The sequence below is a fragment of the Saccopteryx bilineata genome, chromosome 3 (assembly GCF_036850765.1).
Source record: "Saccopteryx bilineata isolate mSacBil1 chromosome 3, mSacBil1_pri_phased_curated, whole genome shotgun sequence".
In the NCBI taxonomy this organism is placed as follows: Eukaryota; Metazoa; Chordata; class Mammalia; order Chiroptera; family Emballonuridae; genus Saccopteryx; species Saccopteryx bilineata.
This window is the reverse complement of record NC_089492.1, coordinates 8,989,161-9,005,355: the sequence shown is the minus strand read 5'-3', so window position 1 is coordinate 9,005,355 and position 16,195 is coordinate 8,989,161. Positions and strand designations below refer to the sequence as shown.

At 45.5% G+C, this 16,195-nt stretch overlaps 1 protein-coding gene and 1 long non-coding RNA gene across 4 annotated transcripts in view; both read right to left on the bottom strand.

Annotated features, from left to right (window-relative positions):
* LOC136329466 (gasdermin-C-like) overlaps nucleotides 1-16,195 on the bottom strand; it is a 123,425-nt gene that overhangs the window by 93,676 nt on the left and 13,554 nt on the right. The window contains exons 3-9 of one of the 3 annotated variants that reach the window (XM_066265665.1): nucleotides 13,125-13,342; nucleotides 12,280-12,463; nucleotides 9,131-9,299; nucleotides 6,574-6,685; nucleotides 4,635-4,679; nucleotides 4,292-4,330; nucleotides 757-783 (exon numbers count right to left, since the gene is read on the bottom strand). In XM_066265665.1, the coding sequence (XP_066121762.1) occupies nucleotides 757-783; nucleotides 4,292-4,330; nucleotides 4,635-4,679; nucleotides 6,574-6,685; nucleotides 9,131-9,299; nucleotides 12,280-12,463; nucleotides 13,125-13,342 (794 nt within the window). The remainder of the gene's footprint in view (nucleotides 1-756; nucleotides 784-4,291; nucleotides 4,331-4,634; nucleotides 4,680-6,573; nucleotides 6,686-9,130; nucleotides 9,300-12,279; nucleotides 12,464-13,124; nucleotides 13,343-16,195) is intronic. The other 2 variants (XM_066265667.1, XM_066265664.1) reach the window with 2 other exon arrangements.
* LOC136329468 (uncharacterized) lies at nucleotides 13,985-15,381 on the bottom strand. Its single transcript, XR_010730200.1, has 3 exons — nucleotides 15,198-15,381; nucleotides 14,906-15,070; nucleotides 13,985-14,121 (listed from the first exon to the last, which is right to left on the bottom strand). It is a non-coding gene; the product is annotated as an uncharacterized lncRNA (long non-coding RNA).

Below are 16,195 nucleotides of genomic sequence, written 5' to 3'. Positions count from 1 at the left end.
CCTTTCCCAACAACACGAGCAAAAACCCCTTCCCTTTAAGCCGCTGACCCAAAGCATCTCTGCAGATGGCACGTTGGAGCTCTGGGGTGGAGCTGTCGTGATTGGCTGGAGACACGGAACATCTCAGCTGAGTGAGTGGGGGGGATGCAGGAGGAGAGAGGGGGCTCTGGGAAGGGGTCACAGGAAGAGGGAGTAACCGAGCAGGTGCTCATTTCTTAGACATGTTTGAAGTAATGTGGATTCTAGATTGGACTCCACAGGAGAGAATGCTCGAGTCGACATAGGACTTTAAAATGAGGCTCTAAGAACAATTATACGAATTTATAAAGATAAAGAGCTTGCTACTGCATGCAACTGTGCCTATATATTCAGGGTCCATAAAAAAGTAACCAAAACATTGATTTGAGGGCTCTCCTCTTCTGCTAGGACACCTGTGGTGGCCTCAAGGTGATCTGACAGTGAGAAGTCACTAGAATGGAAGCTCCAAGGAGACAGGCATTTGTTTGGTCATTGTCCTATCCCAGTTCTCAAATAAGACCTAAACCTAGTGAGTCCTCAATGAATGTTTGTTCCAAGACTCTACAAATGAATGAACGACCAAACAGATAAATGAGCGACTGAATGAAAATTGGGTTGACCAAAGTGTAATACTGAAAGTAAAGCTCAGTTTTCTGGGTTGCTAGGAAACCTCCAATTTGGGTTCTGAGCTTTACAGTGTCCTACCCAGAACGCAGGGTCCTCTTAGTAAACACGCACCTTGCCAAAAGCAGTTCGGTATTCTTCCTAGAAAGAGAAAGGCCCTTGGCAAGACTCACCAAGGAAAAAAGACACAGGACTCAAATAAATAAAATCCAAAATGAAAGAGGAGAGATCACCACAGACATCATAGATATACAAAGAATTATTGTAGAATACTATGAAAAATTATATGCCACCAAATACAACAATCTAGAAGAAATGGATAAATTCCTAGAACAATACAACCTTCCTAGACTGAGTCATGAAGAAGCAGAAAGCCTAAACAGACCAATCAGCAGGGAGGAAATAGAAAAAACTATTAAAAATCTCCCCAAAAATAAAAGTCCAGGCCCAGATGGTTATACTAGTGAATTCTATCAAACATTCAAAGAAGACTTGGTTCCTATTCTACTCAAAGTCTTCCAAAAAATTGAAGAAGAAGCAATACTTCCAAACACATTTTATGAGGCCAACATAACCCTCATACCAAAACCTGGCAAGGATGGCACAAAGAAAGAAAACTACAGACCAATATATCTAATGAATACAGATGCTAAAATACTAAACAAAATACTGGCAAACCGAATACAACAACATATTAAACAAATAATACATCATGATCAAGTGGGATTCATCCCAGAATCTCAAGGATGGTTCAACATACGCAAAACGGTTAACGTAATACACCATATCAACAAAACAAAGAACAAAAACCACATGATCTTATCAATAGATGCAGAAAAGGCTTTTGATAAAATACAACACAATTTTATGTTTAAGACTCTCAACAAAATGGGTATAGAAGGAAAATATCTCAACATGATAAAGGCCATATATGATAAACCATCAGCCAACATCCTATTAAACGGCATAAAACTGAGGACTTTCTACCTTAAATCAGGAACAAGACAGGGTTGTCCACTCTCTCCACTCTTATTCAACGTGGTGCTAGAAGTTCTGGCCAGAGCAATCAGACAAGACAAAGAAATAAAAGGCATCCATATCGGAAAAGAAGAAGTAAAGCTATCACTTTTTGCTGATGATATGATCCTATACATCGAAAACCCAAAGGACTCCACAAAAAGATTATTAGAAACAATAAACCAATACAGTAAGGTCGCAGGATACAAAATTAACATACAAAAGTCCATAGCCTTTCTATATGCCAACAATGAAATATTAGAAAACGAACTCAAAAAAATAATCCCCTTCACGATTGCAACAAAAAAAATAAAATACCTAGGAATAAACATAACAAAGAACGTAAAGGACCTATATAATGAAAATTACAAAGCATTGTTAAGGGAAATCGAAAAAGATACAATGAGATGGAAAAATATTCCTTGTTCTTGGATAGAAAGAATAAATATAATCAAAATGGCCATATTACCCAAAGCAATATACAAATTTAATGCAATTCCCATCAAAATCCCTATGAGATTTTTTAAAGAAATGGAACAAAAAATCATCAGATTTATATGGAACTATAAAAAACCCCGAATAGCCAAAACAATCCTAAGGAAAAAGAATGAAGCTGGGGGCATTACAATACCTGACTTTAAACTATATTATAGGGCCACGATAATCAAAACAGCATGGTATTGGCAAAAAAATAGACACTCAGACCAATGGAACAGAATAGAAAGCCCAGAAATAAAACCACATATATATGGTCAAATAATCTTTGATAAAGGGGCCAACAACACACAATGGAGAAAAGAAAGCCTCTTCAACAAATGGTGTTGGGAAAACTGGAAAGCCACATGCAAAAGAATGAAACTCGACTACAGCCTGTCCCCGTGTACTAAAATTAATTCAAAATGGATCAAAGACCTAAATATAAGACCTGAAACAATAAAGTACATAGAAGAAGACATAGGTACTAAAATCATGGACCTGGGTTTTAAAGAACATTTTATGAACTTGACTCCAATGGCAAGAGAAGTGAAGGCAAAGATAAATGAATGGGACTACATCAGAATTAAAAGTTTTTGCTCAGCAAGAGAAACTGATATCAAAATACACAGACAGCCAACTATATGGGAACTGATATTTTCAAACGACAGCTCAGATAAGGGCCTAATATCCAAAATTTACAAAGAACTCATAAAACTCAACAACAAACAAACAAACAATCCAATAAAAAAATGGGAAGAGGACATGAACAGACACTTCTCCCAGGAAGAGATACAAATGGCCAACAGATATATGAAAAGATGCTCAGCTTCATTAGTTATTAGAGAAATGCAAATCAAAACTACAATGAGATACCACCTCACTCCTGTTAGATTAGCTATTATCAACAAGACGGGTAATAGCAAATGTTGGAGAGGCTGTGGAGAAAAAGGAACCCTCATTCACTGTTGGTGGGACTGTAAAGTAGTACAACCATTATGGAGGAAAGTATGGTGGTTCCTCAAAAAACTGCAAATAGAACTACCTTATGATCCAGCAATCCCTCTACTGGGTATATACCCCAAAACCTCAGAAACATTGATACGTGAAGACACATGTAGCCCCATGTTCATTGCAGCACTGTTCACAGTGGCCAAGACATGGAAACAACCAAAAAGCCCTTCAATAAAAGACTGGATAAAGAAGATGTGGCACATATACACTATGGAATACTATTCAGCCATAAGAAATGATGACATCAGATCATTTACAGCAAAATGGTGGGATCTTGATAACATTATAAGGAGTGAAATAAGTAAATCAGAAAAAAACAAGAACTACATGATTCCATACATTGGTGGAACATAAAAATGAGACTAAGAGACATGGACAAGAGTGTGGTGGTTACCAAGGGTGGGGGGGGAGGGAGGACATGGGAGGGAGGGAGGGAGAGAGTTAAGGGGAGGGGGAGGGGCACAGAGAACTAGATAGAGGGTGACGGAGGACAATCTGACTTTGGGCGAGGGGTTTGCAACATAATTTGATGACAAAATAACCTAGACATGTTTTCTTTGAATATATGTACCCTGATTTATTAATGTCATCCCATTACCATTAATAAAAATTTATTAAAAAAAAAAAAAGAAAGAAAGAGAAAGGCAAGTAGGGGTCTCATTTCCTCATCCTCCAAATGTGCATTAGAGACCACTGGGTTCTCCATCTCAGCCTCCTCCCTCGTGCTTAACGTCATCTGCTCCACCTGGTCCATCCCTCCACCGTCCTGACCCTTCCTGACTTTCCCGTCCTGCAGAGATTTTTCCAGGACCCCGGGTCTCAGTGGAAAAAGGAGGGGCACTCTGGCCACCCCCCCAAGTGAGTAGTTAGGACCCCTCCCCACGCCCAGCAAACAGAGACATCTGGTGGATGGACAGTCCTTTGCTGCCTAGAAGAGAAGTGGTATTCCCCACCCAAGAGTGAGTCTCTGAAAACTCTCGGGTTCTCTACAAGCTGCCCCGCCTCCCTAACACTCTCTTTCCCACCCACCACTGCCCTTCGTCTGGGGCCAGAGCCCAGTGCTCAGCGGAGGGTAGCAAAGGCAATCACAGGAGGTTTCCACTGTGCAAAATGGGGCCCCATGGAGGGAACAAATCCCACTTACCTGGTTCTAAAAACATCCATTTGTTTAAGCAGAGAAATCCTACCGACAGATCCACAAGAAAGAGAAACAGAAGTGATCACTCACAGTAGCTTAGGCTCTTCTCCCCCAACTCACACACACACTCACATTCACACACTCACACTCACACACACTCAGAGGAGACTGGCTTTCCCTGTGCCCAGGGCCCCTGTCTGGTCACAGCAGGGGAGAGGAGGACAGGCTGGAGGAGCCCAGCTGGGGAAGGTTTACCTGGGCTGAGGCCCCAGCACCATGTTCATGGGTGTGCGAGGGGGTCAGGGGATCACGGGGCCTGAGGTCTAAGCAGAAACCCTGCCCAGCTCACCTGGGGGAAAGGTTTTCCGATTATCCTCTGAGATGTGAAGAATGTCTGAGTGGGAAGAAGCCAGGTCAGCAGAGCCCAGGTCATCCCTGCTGATCTCACCTGCAGCCTCTAAGACTTCCTCCTCCAGGCCAGGTGTAGCTGCTTCTCTCGGGGTGGCCTGGGCACCCCTCGCCTCAGAATCACCAGGGATGCTTGTGGAAACCAGAACCCCTGACCTCGCTCCATGACTTCTGAATCGGGCTCCTGAATAGGAAGCTAGAACCTGCGTTTTCAATAAGCCCCTGGGGTGACGGTGATGCTCTCTAATCCCTCACTGCAGAGCTGCCCTCACCAGGGAAGGACATGGGTCCTTCCTGCTGCCCTTTCTCTCACCTGCTGGAGGCCCCGCCCTCCCGTGTCTGCTCCCAGTCCTGCCCTCTCCCTGGGCGACCTCACATTTCACGTAGAGAAAGTTCAGGGTTCTGAAACTTGGCTAATATCAGATCTAAGTGTGTGACAGGGGACAGGAGCCATGAAGGAAGGAGACAGAGTGGAAGCAGCCCCATAGAAGGAGACCATCCATCACGGTGCTGCAGTGTCCAGGGGGAGGAGCTCCAAGGAGGGCGTGGTCAGGTGTGCTTGATGATGACCACGGGGAGGAAATTCCCTGGAGGACGGACTGCAGTGGGTCAAGTGCGGACGCCAGGGAGGGGGGGGAGCAGTGTGGACCATTCTCTATGGAAGTGGGCTGTCAGGGGACAGACTGTGGGAAGAGGACACTCGGGTGAGGGGTAATGAGACGGCAGAGACCTGACCCTGTGGTCAGGTCAGGGGAAGGACCCAGGAGAACTGGAGAGAGTGAAGGTGGATGTGGCTCAGCCACTTTGCCTGACATTTATGTCCCTCAGCTCTGGGGAGAAGGGCTCATTTCCATTCATAGATCAGATGGGGACAGAGGGATTCTGATCTTCTCCAAAGTACACAGCAAGCGCTATGGCAAATTATTGAACTGCTCTTTGTGTTACTCTTCCCTCCGATTTGAGAAAATAAAATTAATTTATGGAAGTGTAACATTTCCTGCACTAGGACACTCTTTGTAAAGGTTCCTTCCAGTGACCCTTAAGCCTGCATTGTGGAAACAGACGAGCCCCACGCGCCCCCTAGTGGTCAGGACATGACATGCAGGCACTACTGAGAGATTAGCCTTTTGAGTCTAACTCCATTTAGTTCACCCTTGTCAACACATAAACATATTTTTAAAGATTGAGTGGAGCCAATGACCCCACAAGATTGGAGAGTTTAGTCTTATTCTACCCATTGTCACTGACAGGAGGTCATTGACAGCAGGACTTTCCCTAGACCAGATATTGCATTGAGGATTCTATAGGGAACAGAGAGAGAGAAAGAGAGAGAGAGAGAGGGAGAGAGAGAGAGAGAGAATGTGTGTGTGGGTGTGGGTGTCGGGAAAACTGTGTATTGAGACTCGTGAGGGAGAGAGAGATGCAAATACAATCCTGCATTATGTGGTTAAGGAGTTCGTGGTTCTGTTCATGATTGTGCTAATATTTCATGGGCTTTACCAGGGCATTATGGGTAACCAAGGGGTGGGGCTCTCTGGCTGTCCCAGGTGAGGTGCTGACAGTGGTGGGACCTGGAACAGACATGGCTGGGATTACGATCACACTTCACCCAGTGCTGTGGACACCCCTGCATTAGATATCCTGTTCTCCCTCTCCATGGAGGACACCGTCTCTTTACCTCCCCAGGACAACATTTCAGTGGGTCCTCCTTGGAGGTGGCAGTGGTGGTGGGGTGTGTGTGCCCTGGACAGCTGAGAAATGCTGCTTCTCTCTCTGAGCAGGTGGAGAAGCCAGGTTGCCCGATCATGGTCCTTTCTTTCTCCTTTCCCCCCAGGGGAAGCAGACCCAGCCCCCACCTGCCTGCTCCAGCCTCTGCTCACCCCAGCCTTCCTCCTTGATCACCAGCTGCTTCCTCTTGTAGGCCAGCACCGAGCCCTGCGGCACCGTCAGCTTCTTCTCACTCACTTTGTGACCCTTTCGCTGTCCTCCACTCTGGGGACAGAAACCAGGTAACATTGTCATACATGCGTGTGGTTTTAAATGTCAAACACCCCTGGAAAATCATGAGGAAAGGAGTCAGCAGCCCCCTCCCTCGCCCACCTGGCTCCTGACCTCTAGTTCCTGCTCTTTCCCTGTTTCCCCATATTTACCTTCACGTCCCTCAGTCTCAGGTTGATATGGCAATCATTTGAATTTTTTCAGATTCACGTATAATTGGTCACTTTCTCTGATGATGAGGGTTTTGTTTTCCTACTTATAAGAGCCGAAGCAATAGCTAAAAGGGAGTCACTCGATTCCAGCCTGTGTTAGCCTTCCGTGCAGGGCCAGGGATAAAGCAACATTAGCTCCCTCTCACTGTCTGGTCACATAAAAGTGGGGAGAGAATACTGAGAGGACTTGTGAGTTCACAGACCAGGGCACAGGCTCGTTAGAAAAAAAACTTATAACAACAATAACAAAAAAACCCACAAAACACTGGGATCTATTCAAGGGACTGGAGAAATCATCCCTCCTCATATTGAACCACCATTCTCTAAAGTATGATTTACCAGAATTCCTTTTACTTTATTTTGTTTTTTTTAGTGAGAGGAGGAGAAATAGAAAGACAGACTCCTGCATGCATCCAGACCAGGATCCACCCAGCAACCCTGTCTGGGGCTGATGCTCGAATCAGCCGAGCTATCCTCAGCGTCTGAGGCTGACACTCATACCAATTGAGCCACGGGCTGCAAGAGGGGAAGACAGAGAGAATGGGGAGAGAGAGGGGGAGAGAAGCAGATGGTCACTTCTCATGTGTGCCCTGACCCGGGATGGAACCTGGGCCATCCACACACCAGACCGATGCTCTATCTACTGAACCAGCTGGCTAGGGCCCAGAGTTCCATTTATTACATAGCTTGTATCCAACATTCAACAAAAACATTACAAGGCATATTCAAAGGCTACAAACAACAGTTTGAAGAGGCAGAGAAAGCTGAGAATTAGACTCGGATATAAGAGGAATGTTAGAATCATTCGGGAATACTAAACTACTGTGATTAATATCTTAAGAGATCTAATGGAAAACAGACAAAATGCAAGAGTAGATGGGAGATGGAAACTCTAAAGAAAAAATCAAAGAGAAATGCTAGAGATAAAAAATACTACAACAGAAATAAAGAGTGCCTTTGATTGGCTCATTAGCAGACCAGACACAAGTGTAATAAACACCACTGCATTTGAAGATGTCTCAAAAGAAATCTCCAAACTGAAAAGCAAAGAGAAAAATGACTTAAAATGAAACATAATATCCAAGAATTGTGAGACATCTACAAAAGTGGTAACATACATGTAATGAGAATAGAAGGAAAAGAGAGAAACAGAATAAAAATAATTCAAGCAATGATAACTGAGGATTTCCCCAAATTAATGTCAGACACCAAAACACAGATCTAGGAAGCTCAGAGAACTCCAAGCACGGTGAACAAAAATAAGTTAAAAATCCACCTGACCAGGTGGTGGCACAATGCATAGAGCATCGGACTGGGATGCAGAAGACCCAGGCTCGAGACCCCGAGGTCGCCAGCTTGAGCGTAGGCTCATCTGGTTTGAACAAAGCTCACCAGCTTGGACCCAAGGTTGCTGGCTCGAGCAAGGGGTTACTCGGTCTGCTGAAGGCCCACAGTAAAGGCACATATAAGAAAGCAATCAATGAACAGCTAAGATGTCGCAACGCGCAACAAAAAACTAACGATTGATGTTTCTCATCTCTCCGTTCCTGTCTGTCCATCCCTGTCTATCCCTCTCTCTGACTTTCAATCTGTCTCTGGGGGAAAAAAAAGTTAAAAATCCTATATCGATGAATTCTCACTGCAGATAAAGAAAACATATTAAAAGTCTGAGGAATTCCCAGCCAGGGCACACAGGAGAAGCACCCATCTGCTTCTCCACCCTTCCCCCTCTCCTTTTTTTCTCTCTCTCTCTCTTCCCTTCCGGCAGCCAAGGCTCCATTGGAGCGAAGTTGGCCCAGGCACTGAGGACGGCTCCATGACCTCCACCTCAGACACTAGAATGGATCTGGTTGCAACAGAGCAACAGCCCAGATGGGCAGAGCATCACCTTCTGGTGGGCATGCCGGGTGGATCCCGGGTGGGGTGCATGCAGGAGTCTGTCTCTCTGCCTCCCTGCTTCTCACTTCAGAAAAATACAAAAAAATATTAATAAATAAATAAACAAACAAATAAATAAATAAAAGTCTGAGCATATTGGAAGAAGTCAGATATTTCTTGTCTGCTGTTGCAATGGTCCCTCATTTCCTTCAGCATAAACTGAACATGGACACAGTGTGGCAGTCACCCCTTCAGGTTTGCCAGAGTCCATCACGCACCAAAAGCTGGTGTCATACCACACAATTCAATGTAGTTCCTATTGTATCGATAGGTGTACCCACCGCATTACCTTGCCACATATTTTCAGATTGACAGAGAATTTTCCCACGATACTCCCACTGCTGCGATCTTTCAGCTCAGTATCCTTAATCAGTTCCACGGTCTCCGTCACCACATACAGGTTCATCGCTGCTTTTTGACACGCCTCCAGAAATGACGGCTCTGGGCCCCTCAGTTTCCTGGGAGAGGGGAGGGTCAGAGTGGTAAGAGGCATCCTCTTGGGTCACCCTGGGTTAGCCTCCTCAGGACCAGGAAGAGCACAGTTCCTTTCCTATGGCAGTGGCGTAACCTGAATTTTGGTGTAAGTTGAAACACATACTAACCTAACACCGAACGAACACTTGCGCTTTTAACGGACCACAAGGGCGCAGGTAAGCGTACTGGGGGACGCCAGCTCCCTCACTCATATGCCGCCTTACTGCGTGTTCTTCTCCCGTGTGCAAACAAACTGCTGCGCCCACGTGGTCTGTATGTACAGTGCTAATGCTGTAAGCCGAAACACTCACGTCTCAATTCCTTAGAGTTGTAATGGGAGTGAGTGTCGTGAACTTGAAACGTCATATGTCGAGACTGTTGTAACCCGAGGACCCCTGTAACTTTAGGCGAAACACAGGTCCTGCCCCCACATCCATTCGTTAAAAGTATCTCCTTGCCTTTCTCTTCCCATTTCAAGTTTTGATGTCGGGTTTATTTCTTTTTCTTGGAGGTAGATAATAAAATGCATCAATGAAACTGAAACCTCTTTAACTGCTAAAAAATTTTCCAGGACAAATTTTATTTTGTTTTCCTACAGCTAAGGCAGCGCTTCTCAACCTGTGGGTCGCGACCCCGGCGGGGGTCGAACGACCAAAACACAGGGGTCGCCTAAAGCCATCGGAAAATACATATTTATTATACAATACATTTTTAAATAAAATATGTATTTCCGATACATTACATTTTTAAATGAAATATGTATTTCCGATACATTACATTTTTAAATGAAATATGTATTTACGATGGCTTTAGGCGACCCCTGTGTTTTGGTCGTTCGACCCCCGCCGGGGTCGCGACCCACAGGTTCAAAACCGCTGAGCTAAGGAAACCCAAATACTCTTTTACACCATTGACAGTCTCTGTAAATGTAAGTTCTAATAAGAGTCTTATTTACAAGACACCAGAAATACAGAGATGGGGCCTTGCCCTCTTAAAGTTACTGTTAGTCTCTAAATTGAGTGTGATTTTAATTAAATGCTTAATTTAGTAACTTTTTGCATTGACAAGAATACTGTTTAAATTGGAAGCTCTGTTTCTAAAACACATAAGGACATCAGTTCCTTATTGAGCCTGCCGGGGTCCCGCCCTGGGGTGGATCCAGGGGTCCCACAGGAATGGACAGTGTCGGCACGAAACGAGTGAGAGAGCCGAATTCTTTTAGCTCATGTGCCAGGCATCTCTGCCAATGGCTAGTATAGCTTTATTTTTATACACTAAGTTACAATCACATGGTATGAAGAATTCATTGATTAATAATTGTTTTTGGCCCTGGCCGGTTGGCTCAGCGGTAGAGCGTGGGCCTGGCGTGCGGGGGACCCGGGTTCGATTCCCGGCCAGGGCACATAGGAGAAGCGCCCATTTGCTTCTCCCCCCTCACCTCCTCCTTCCTCTCTGTCTCTCTCTTCCCCTCCTGCAGCCAAGGCTCCATTGGAGCAAAGATGGCCCGGGTGCTGGGGATGGCTCCTTGGCCTCTGCCCCAGGCGCTAGAGTGGCTCTGGTCGCGGCAGAGCGACACCCCGGAGGGGCAGAGCATCGCCCCCTGGTGGACAGAGCATCGCCCCTGGTGGGCGTGCCGGGTGGATCCCGGTCGGGCGCATGCGGGAGTCTGTCTGACTGTCTCTCCCTGTTTCCAGCTTCCGAAAAATACAAAAAAAAATAATAATAATAATAATAATTGTTTTTGTTTCAGTATGGGTAAATATTTCAGAAACAGGTTAGTACATTTCTATAAGCTATAAATCAGGCGGTAAGCCATTCTAAGTACATATAGTTATACAATGACTTGTAAACAGCAACAACGGTTTTTGTGCAAGCTTCTAAAAGGTCAGTGCTGATTAATAACTCTACCTTACCTAATGGCCTATTGTCTAGTCAAATTGTATTTGTCTACTATATTCATATACTAGTTAAGTTCTAACTTTATTTTTCTCAGAGTGTTCCACCACCTGAAGGTCAGGTATGTAAGAGGAACGGAAAGTTTTTCTATTCTATTATATGAAAAGGCTAGGGAGGTAAAGTAATGGATTAGGTGAAGGCTCAAAGGTGTTTTTGTGTATAGTTACCTGTTTCCTAACTATTCATAAGTCACAGTCCATTTTTCCCTAACATAATTTATAGGATGGAATTTTCCCACAGACTTAGCTCTTTTGGGGGGATATCATAGCCAGCCTCCTATGTCTATGGGCCCAGGCAAGGGGGTTTACAGGCTTTTCTGTGGAATTCACACCCTCTGTCTCATTTCCAAAGAAATCACTGAGAATCTGCAGGGAAAGCACGGGGCTATTATCCCTGTGCCATAAATGATAGCACACAAACCCAGAAAAGGGGGGATAAAAAACCAATTAATTCAGAAAGTTAAAGGGGGAGGTATCATTGTGCCTCTTCTTTGCTGTGACTGTGTCAACCAGCAGCTATTGATCGGCTTCTGACATGAGCCCTTACAGGATATTTGAAGATCTGTATTTTCAATGGGCACCGAGTTCAATTAAATCCTAAGACACTGGGAGAACTTTATTTAATCAAAGTTTCAGAGCCACTGTCTCCCTTAAACTATTACTTTGTTAACTTCTTCTTTACTGCTTATTTTCTCACTCACTGCATGTCCCCTGCCCCACTAAATACATTTTAGGACAGGAATTTTTACCTGTTTTGTCATGACTCAATTCTCACCTCACAATAGATAGTATAGGAATGGATAATTGCAGCTTTAATAAATATTTATTAGATAACTAATAACCATTAGTGAATGAATGAATGTATGAATGCCCAGAAGAGCCGCACGATCAAACATGCCATTCTCTTCATTCTGAACCTCAGGACAAAGTCTATCAGACACCCCCTTGCCCACAAGGACAGCACCGCTTGGGGGCTGTTGACCAGCTCCTTCCCCTCCTGTGTCCTCACCTCTTCTGAAGTTCTGTCCAGGTTTCATGTGGGGTGGTGACAATCTGATACTCGAAGGAGGACCCATGGCACTGAGTGGCCTCCTCCGAGAAGTTCACACCTGCCCCAGCATCCATATTGCCACCCGCCTGCTGCTTCTTGAACACAGTGTCACTGAAGAGGACAGGAGCTTTCACGGCACCATCTGAACCAGACAAGGTGGGCTGAGCGTTAGCCCGGAATTCCCTCGGGACCAGCTGGGAGATGGATGGAGACGGAACGACTGAGCCCTCATCGCCCCACCCTCCTACTCAACTGAGTCTCTCAGCCAGAAAGCTAACTCATCAATTCATCCTGTGAGTGTACATTACCACTGAGGACAGTGTTTGTGTCCACCCAGGGGCTGGATGACAGGGATGATGTCCTACACCTGAGAAATGATGATGTCACTTGCACCTGGGTCCAGGAGACCCACAACATCTCTCCAGGCACAGTGTCAGCCCCAGGAGAGGGGCTCACAAGCAGTAAATGTTTGGGACTTGGAGCCAGACAGGCTTGGGTTTGATCCAACTCCTCCCAGTTCCCAGTTATGTAACTTATAATAAATTATTTCATAAGCTTTTATTTATTGTTGTGTAAACTGGAGATCATATTCCTGGCTCATGATGCTGCTGTCAGTATTAAATGAATTTGTGTTCATAGTTAGTAAAGTTTTCAAATAATCTTAGTTCCTTTCCCGTTGCCCATAAGCGAGACCGATCCTGAGGTCCCCCTGTGTGGGGGTCTCAAAATGTGTGACATATTCCACCCTTTTTCTCTGACCTTTCTTTACAGCCCTGGCCTCCTACGCCCCTGGCTGACAATACCTGGGGCTGAAGTGCCTGGTTCGAGGATGTGCAAGAGGGAGACGTCAAGTGGAATGTCAGGTAGTTCCCAGAACAGTGAGTGAGCCTTCTTCCTCGCTACTATGGAAAACCGACATATTTTGGTGGCATTTAACAAGCATTTGACAGGCTTCAGTTCTTTGTCTCCAATCTCCTTGACCAATGCCTTGGTAGCTCTCTCAAACATGGAGGGCATGTTGCTAGGAGCAGAGAGAAGAGAAGTACAAAGACCAGGTGAGTCTTACAGAAGAGATTCAATGAGTTTTCATGTGTCATTCAGAAAGAGTTGACAGTGACTTGAATATTTCATAGGCCTTTGTCCTGTCTCCACAGGGAAAGAACATGTGTGTGCAAATGGTCCCTACGTCAGCTGGGACGGCCCTAGGTCTTCCTTAGATAACTATCTGGCAGGGTGTCTTCAGTGAGCAGAGATGAGATACCTAGACTGGGAGTCCCTGCCAGGTCAGGGGACCTGTGAGCACTTCCTTAATTGGTTGAAAGTGACAAAGAGGAGGTCAATGATGTTCCATAAATTAAAATTACGTAGTTTCTCATGCCACTTTAGTTATTTCTGGCTAACATAAGATTTTTTAAGGATTTATTTATTCAATTTTGAGGGGGGAGAGAGATCGAGAGAAAGAAGTTGGGGCAGGAAACATCAACTCCCATACGTGCCTTGACCAGGCAAGCCCAGTTTTGAACCAGCGACTTCAGCATTCCAGGTCAATGCTTTATCCACTGCATCACCACAGGTCAGGCCAAATGATACAATTTTTTAATCACCTTCCTAGAGGACAGCGTTTTGTGTGGGGCGAGTTACCTATGTTCAGTGCTGCAGAGCCCGTGCTTTGAAGACTCTCTACAGTCTGGCTATGACTGAACTGGAACAAGAGTGCAGCCCTCCCGAAGGTGGCAGCAGATGGTGAGATAAAAAATCTTGACGTCTGCGATGGCATGGAAGACCCAGGAAGGCATTATGCTGAGTGAAATAGGTCAGACAGAGAAAGGCAAGTAGCATATGATTATACTACTTATACATAGAATCTTGAAAAAAATGAATAAACACAACATACAGAAACAGATCCCCCTGCCTGATGGTGGTACAGTGGACAGAGCATTGACTTGGGATGCTGAGGTCCCAGGTTCAAAACCCCAAGGTCACTGGCTTGAGTGCAGGCTCATCAGAATCAGTGAGGAGTCGTCAGCTTTAAGTGTAGCTACTCTGACACGATTCCATGGTCCCTGATTTAGCACAAGGGTTGCTGGCTTGAGCCCAAGGTAACTGGCTTGAGCAAGACGTCACTGGCTCTACTTGACACGCCCCCCCCCCACGATCAAGGTACATACGAAAAAGCAATCAATGAACAACTAAAGTGCCACAAGTATGAGTTGATGCTTCTCATCTCCTTCTCTTTCTGTCTCTCTCTCTCTCCAAAGGAAGAAAAAAATAGAAAAATAATAAAACAGAAACAGACCATAGGAACAGGGAATGGGCTGACAGTTGGTAAAGGGAATAGGGTGAAAATGGGTGAAAAAAACTGTATCACAGACACACCCCTTAGCCTTCCAGGGAGGCACGTTGCTACCAGAACTCTTCCTTAGCAGGGAGGACCCGGGGAGAAGTGCTAACTTTGGGGGTGGGGTGTCAAACTAGAACAAACCAGAAACCCCTCTGCTCGTCTCACAACCCTACTCTGAACATCGCTGTCTCTGACCACAGCGTCCTCTCTTCTTGTTCACCCCTGGTCCCGGGTAGAACTCACCAGGCTGTATGTGTGTGTCTCACAGGGAAAGGTTCCGATGAGCGGGCTCCGTCCAGCCTCCAGATGCCGCAGGTCAGACTCACTCCAGAGATCAGAGAGCTGTGCTCTGTCCGTCGGGGATTCTTTCCGGCAGCAGGTCCCTGACCCGCTTTGCAGAGCAATGTCCTGGGAAATACGACAGGACATTGGCCTTGTGTCCCCCAGAGGACCAGGTCTAGGGCTGAGGTCTGGGTCTGGAAATCTCAGCTCCCAGGTCAGATGCAGGGTGACCACGAGAGGGGGCTACACTCACCTCTGCCCGGGACCACACTAGGGTGACAAGTAAACTGGGGAAGAATCGACCTGAACAACCAGCTGCAGGCTGGCTGAAGAGAAGTCTGGTAACCAAGGACTCACAGAAGAAGCCACCTCAAGACCAGTGGGAAGAGGGGAGACTCGGAAGGGCTGGCCTATTCCCAGGGGCAATGGTTGAGACACTGAAGGTGTAGAAGGGTGACTGGAGATTAGATAGCTGCCCTGAGACAAGTCTTTGGTGTGAACTTTGAAACGTCATCTCCTGCGGGACAGAACGCTGCCTCAGCAAGCACTGATAAGATTGTTTAGTGGAAGCTTCTGAACCTTTTAACCCTTTCCTGCATACCTGCAAGGTGTTAGTCATCCTTCTCTGCTTCTGAGCCTATGCTCTACTAACTTGCTTACTGATGAAAGAAATAAATCAATACCATGAATCTGCAGAGATCTGGGCTCTCGCTCCAAGAGGCTGGGAGTCCCCTGTACACATCTTTTCTTTATGTATGTCTTGTGTGTTTTTCTTAAGTCCTGCAACTCCTTCTTCTCATGCACACCCATTGTTGATCTGATCTCAGCAATGGGCACCCAACATGGGCCATGATTGGAAAAAGGATCGCCAGAATGATAAAGTAAGGAAATAACTGCTGGACCCTGAGGGGAAGTAGAAGCCTCAGTTTAGTCCATCACGGGTAAGTTGGAAGGCCATCCTCAGGACAATACAGGGTAACAATGGGGAACTTGTGATAAGGTGCCAAGAAACTATAAAACTTAGCATTTAGCAATGCCATTATAAAGAGGAAAAGTCAAGCCTACTACCCCCTCCTTTCTGTGGAGAAAGGAAAGAGAAGACTGCAGGAGGAAGGGCTTGCAAGAGCAACTGTGTCAGCTAAGTCATAATTTAACTACAGAGCAAGAAAGGTGGAACTTATCTGAGAATCCCTTCACTTCTCTTTTCTTAAAAGCCTTTAGAAAGAATGTTTATGTACCTTAATTAAGAAT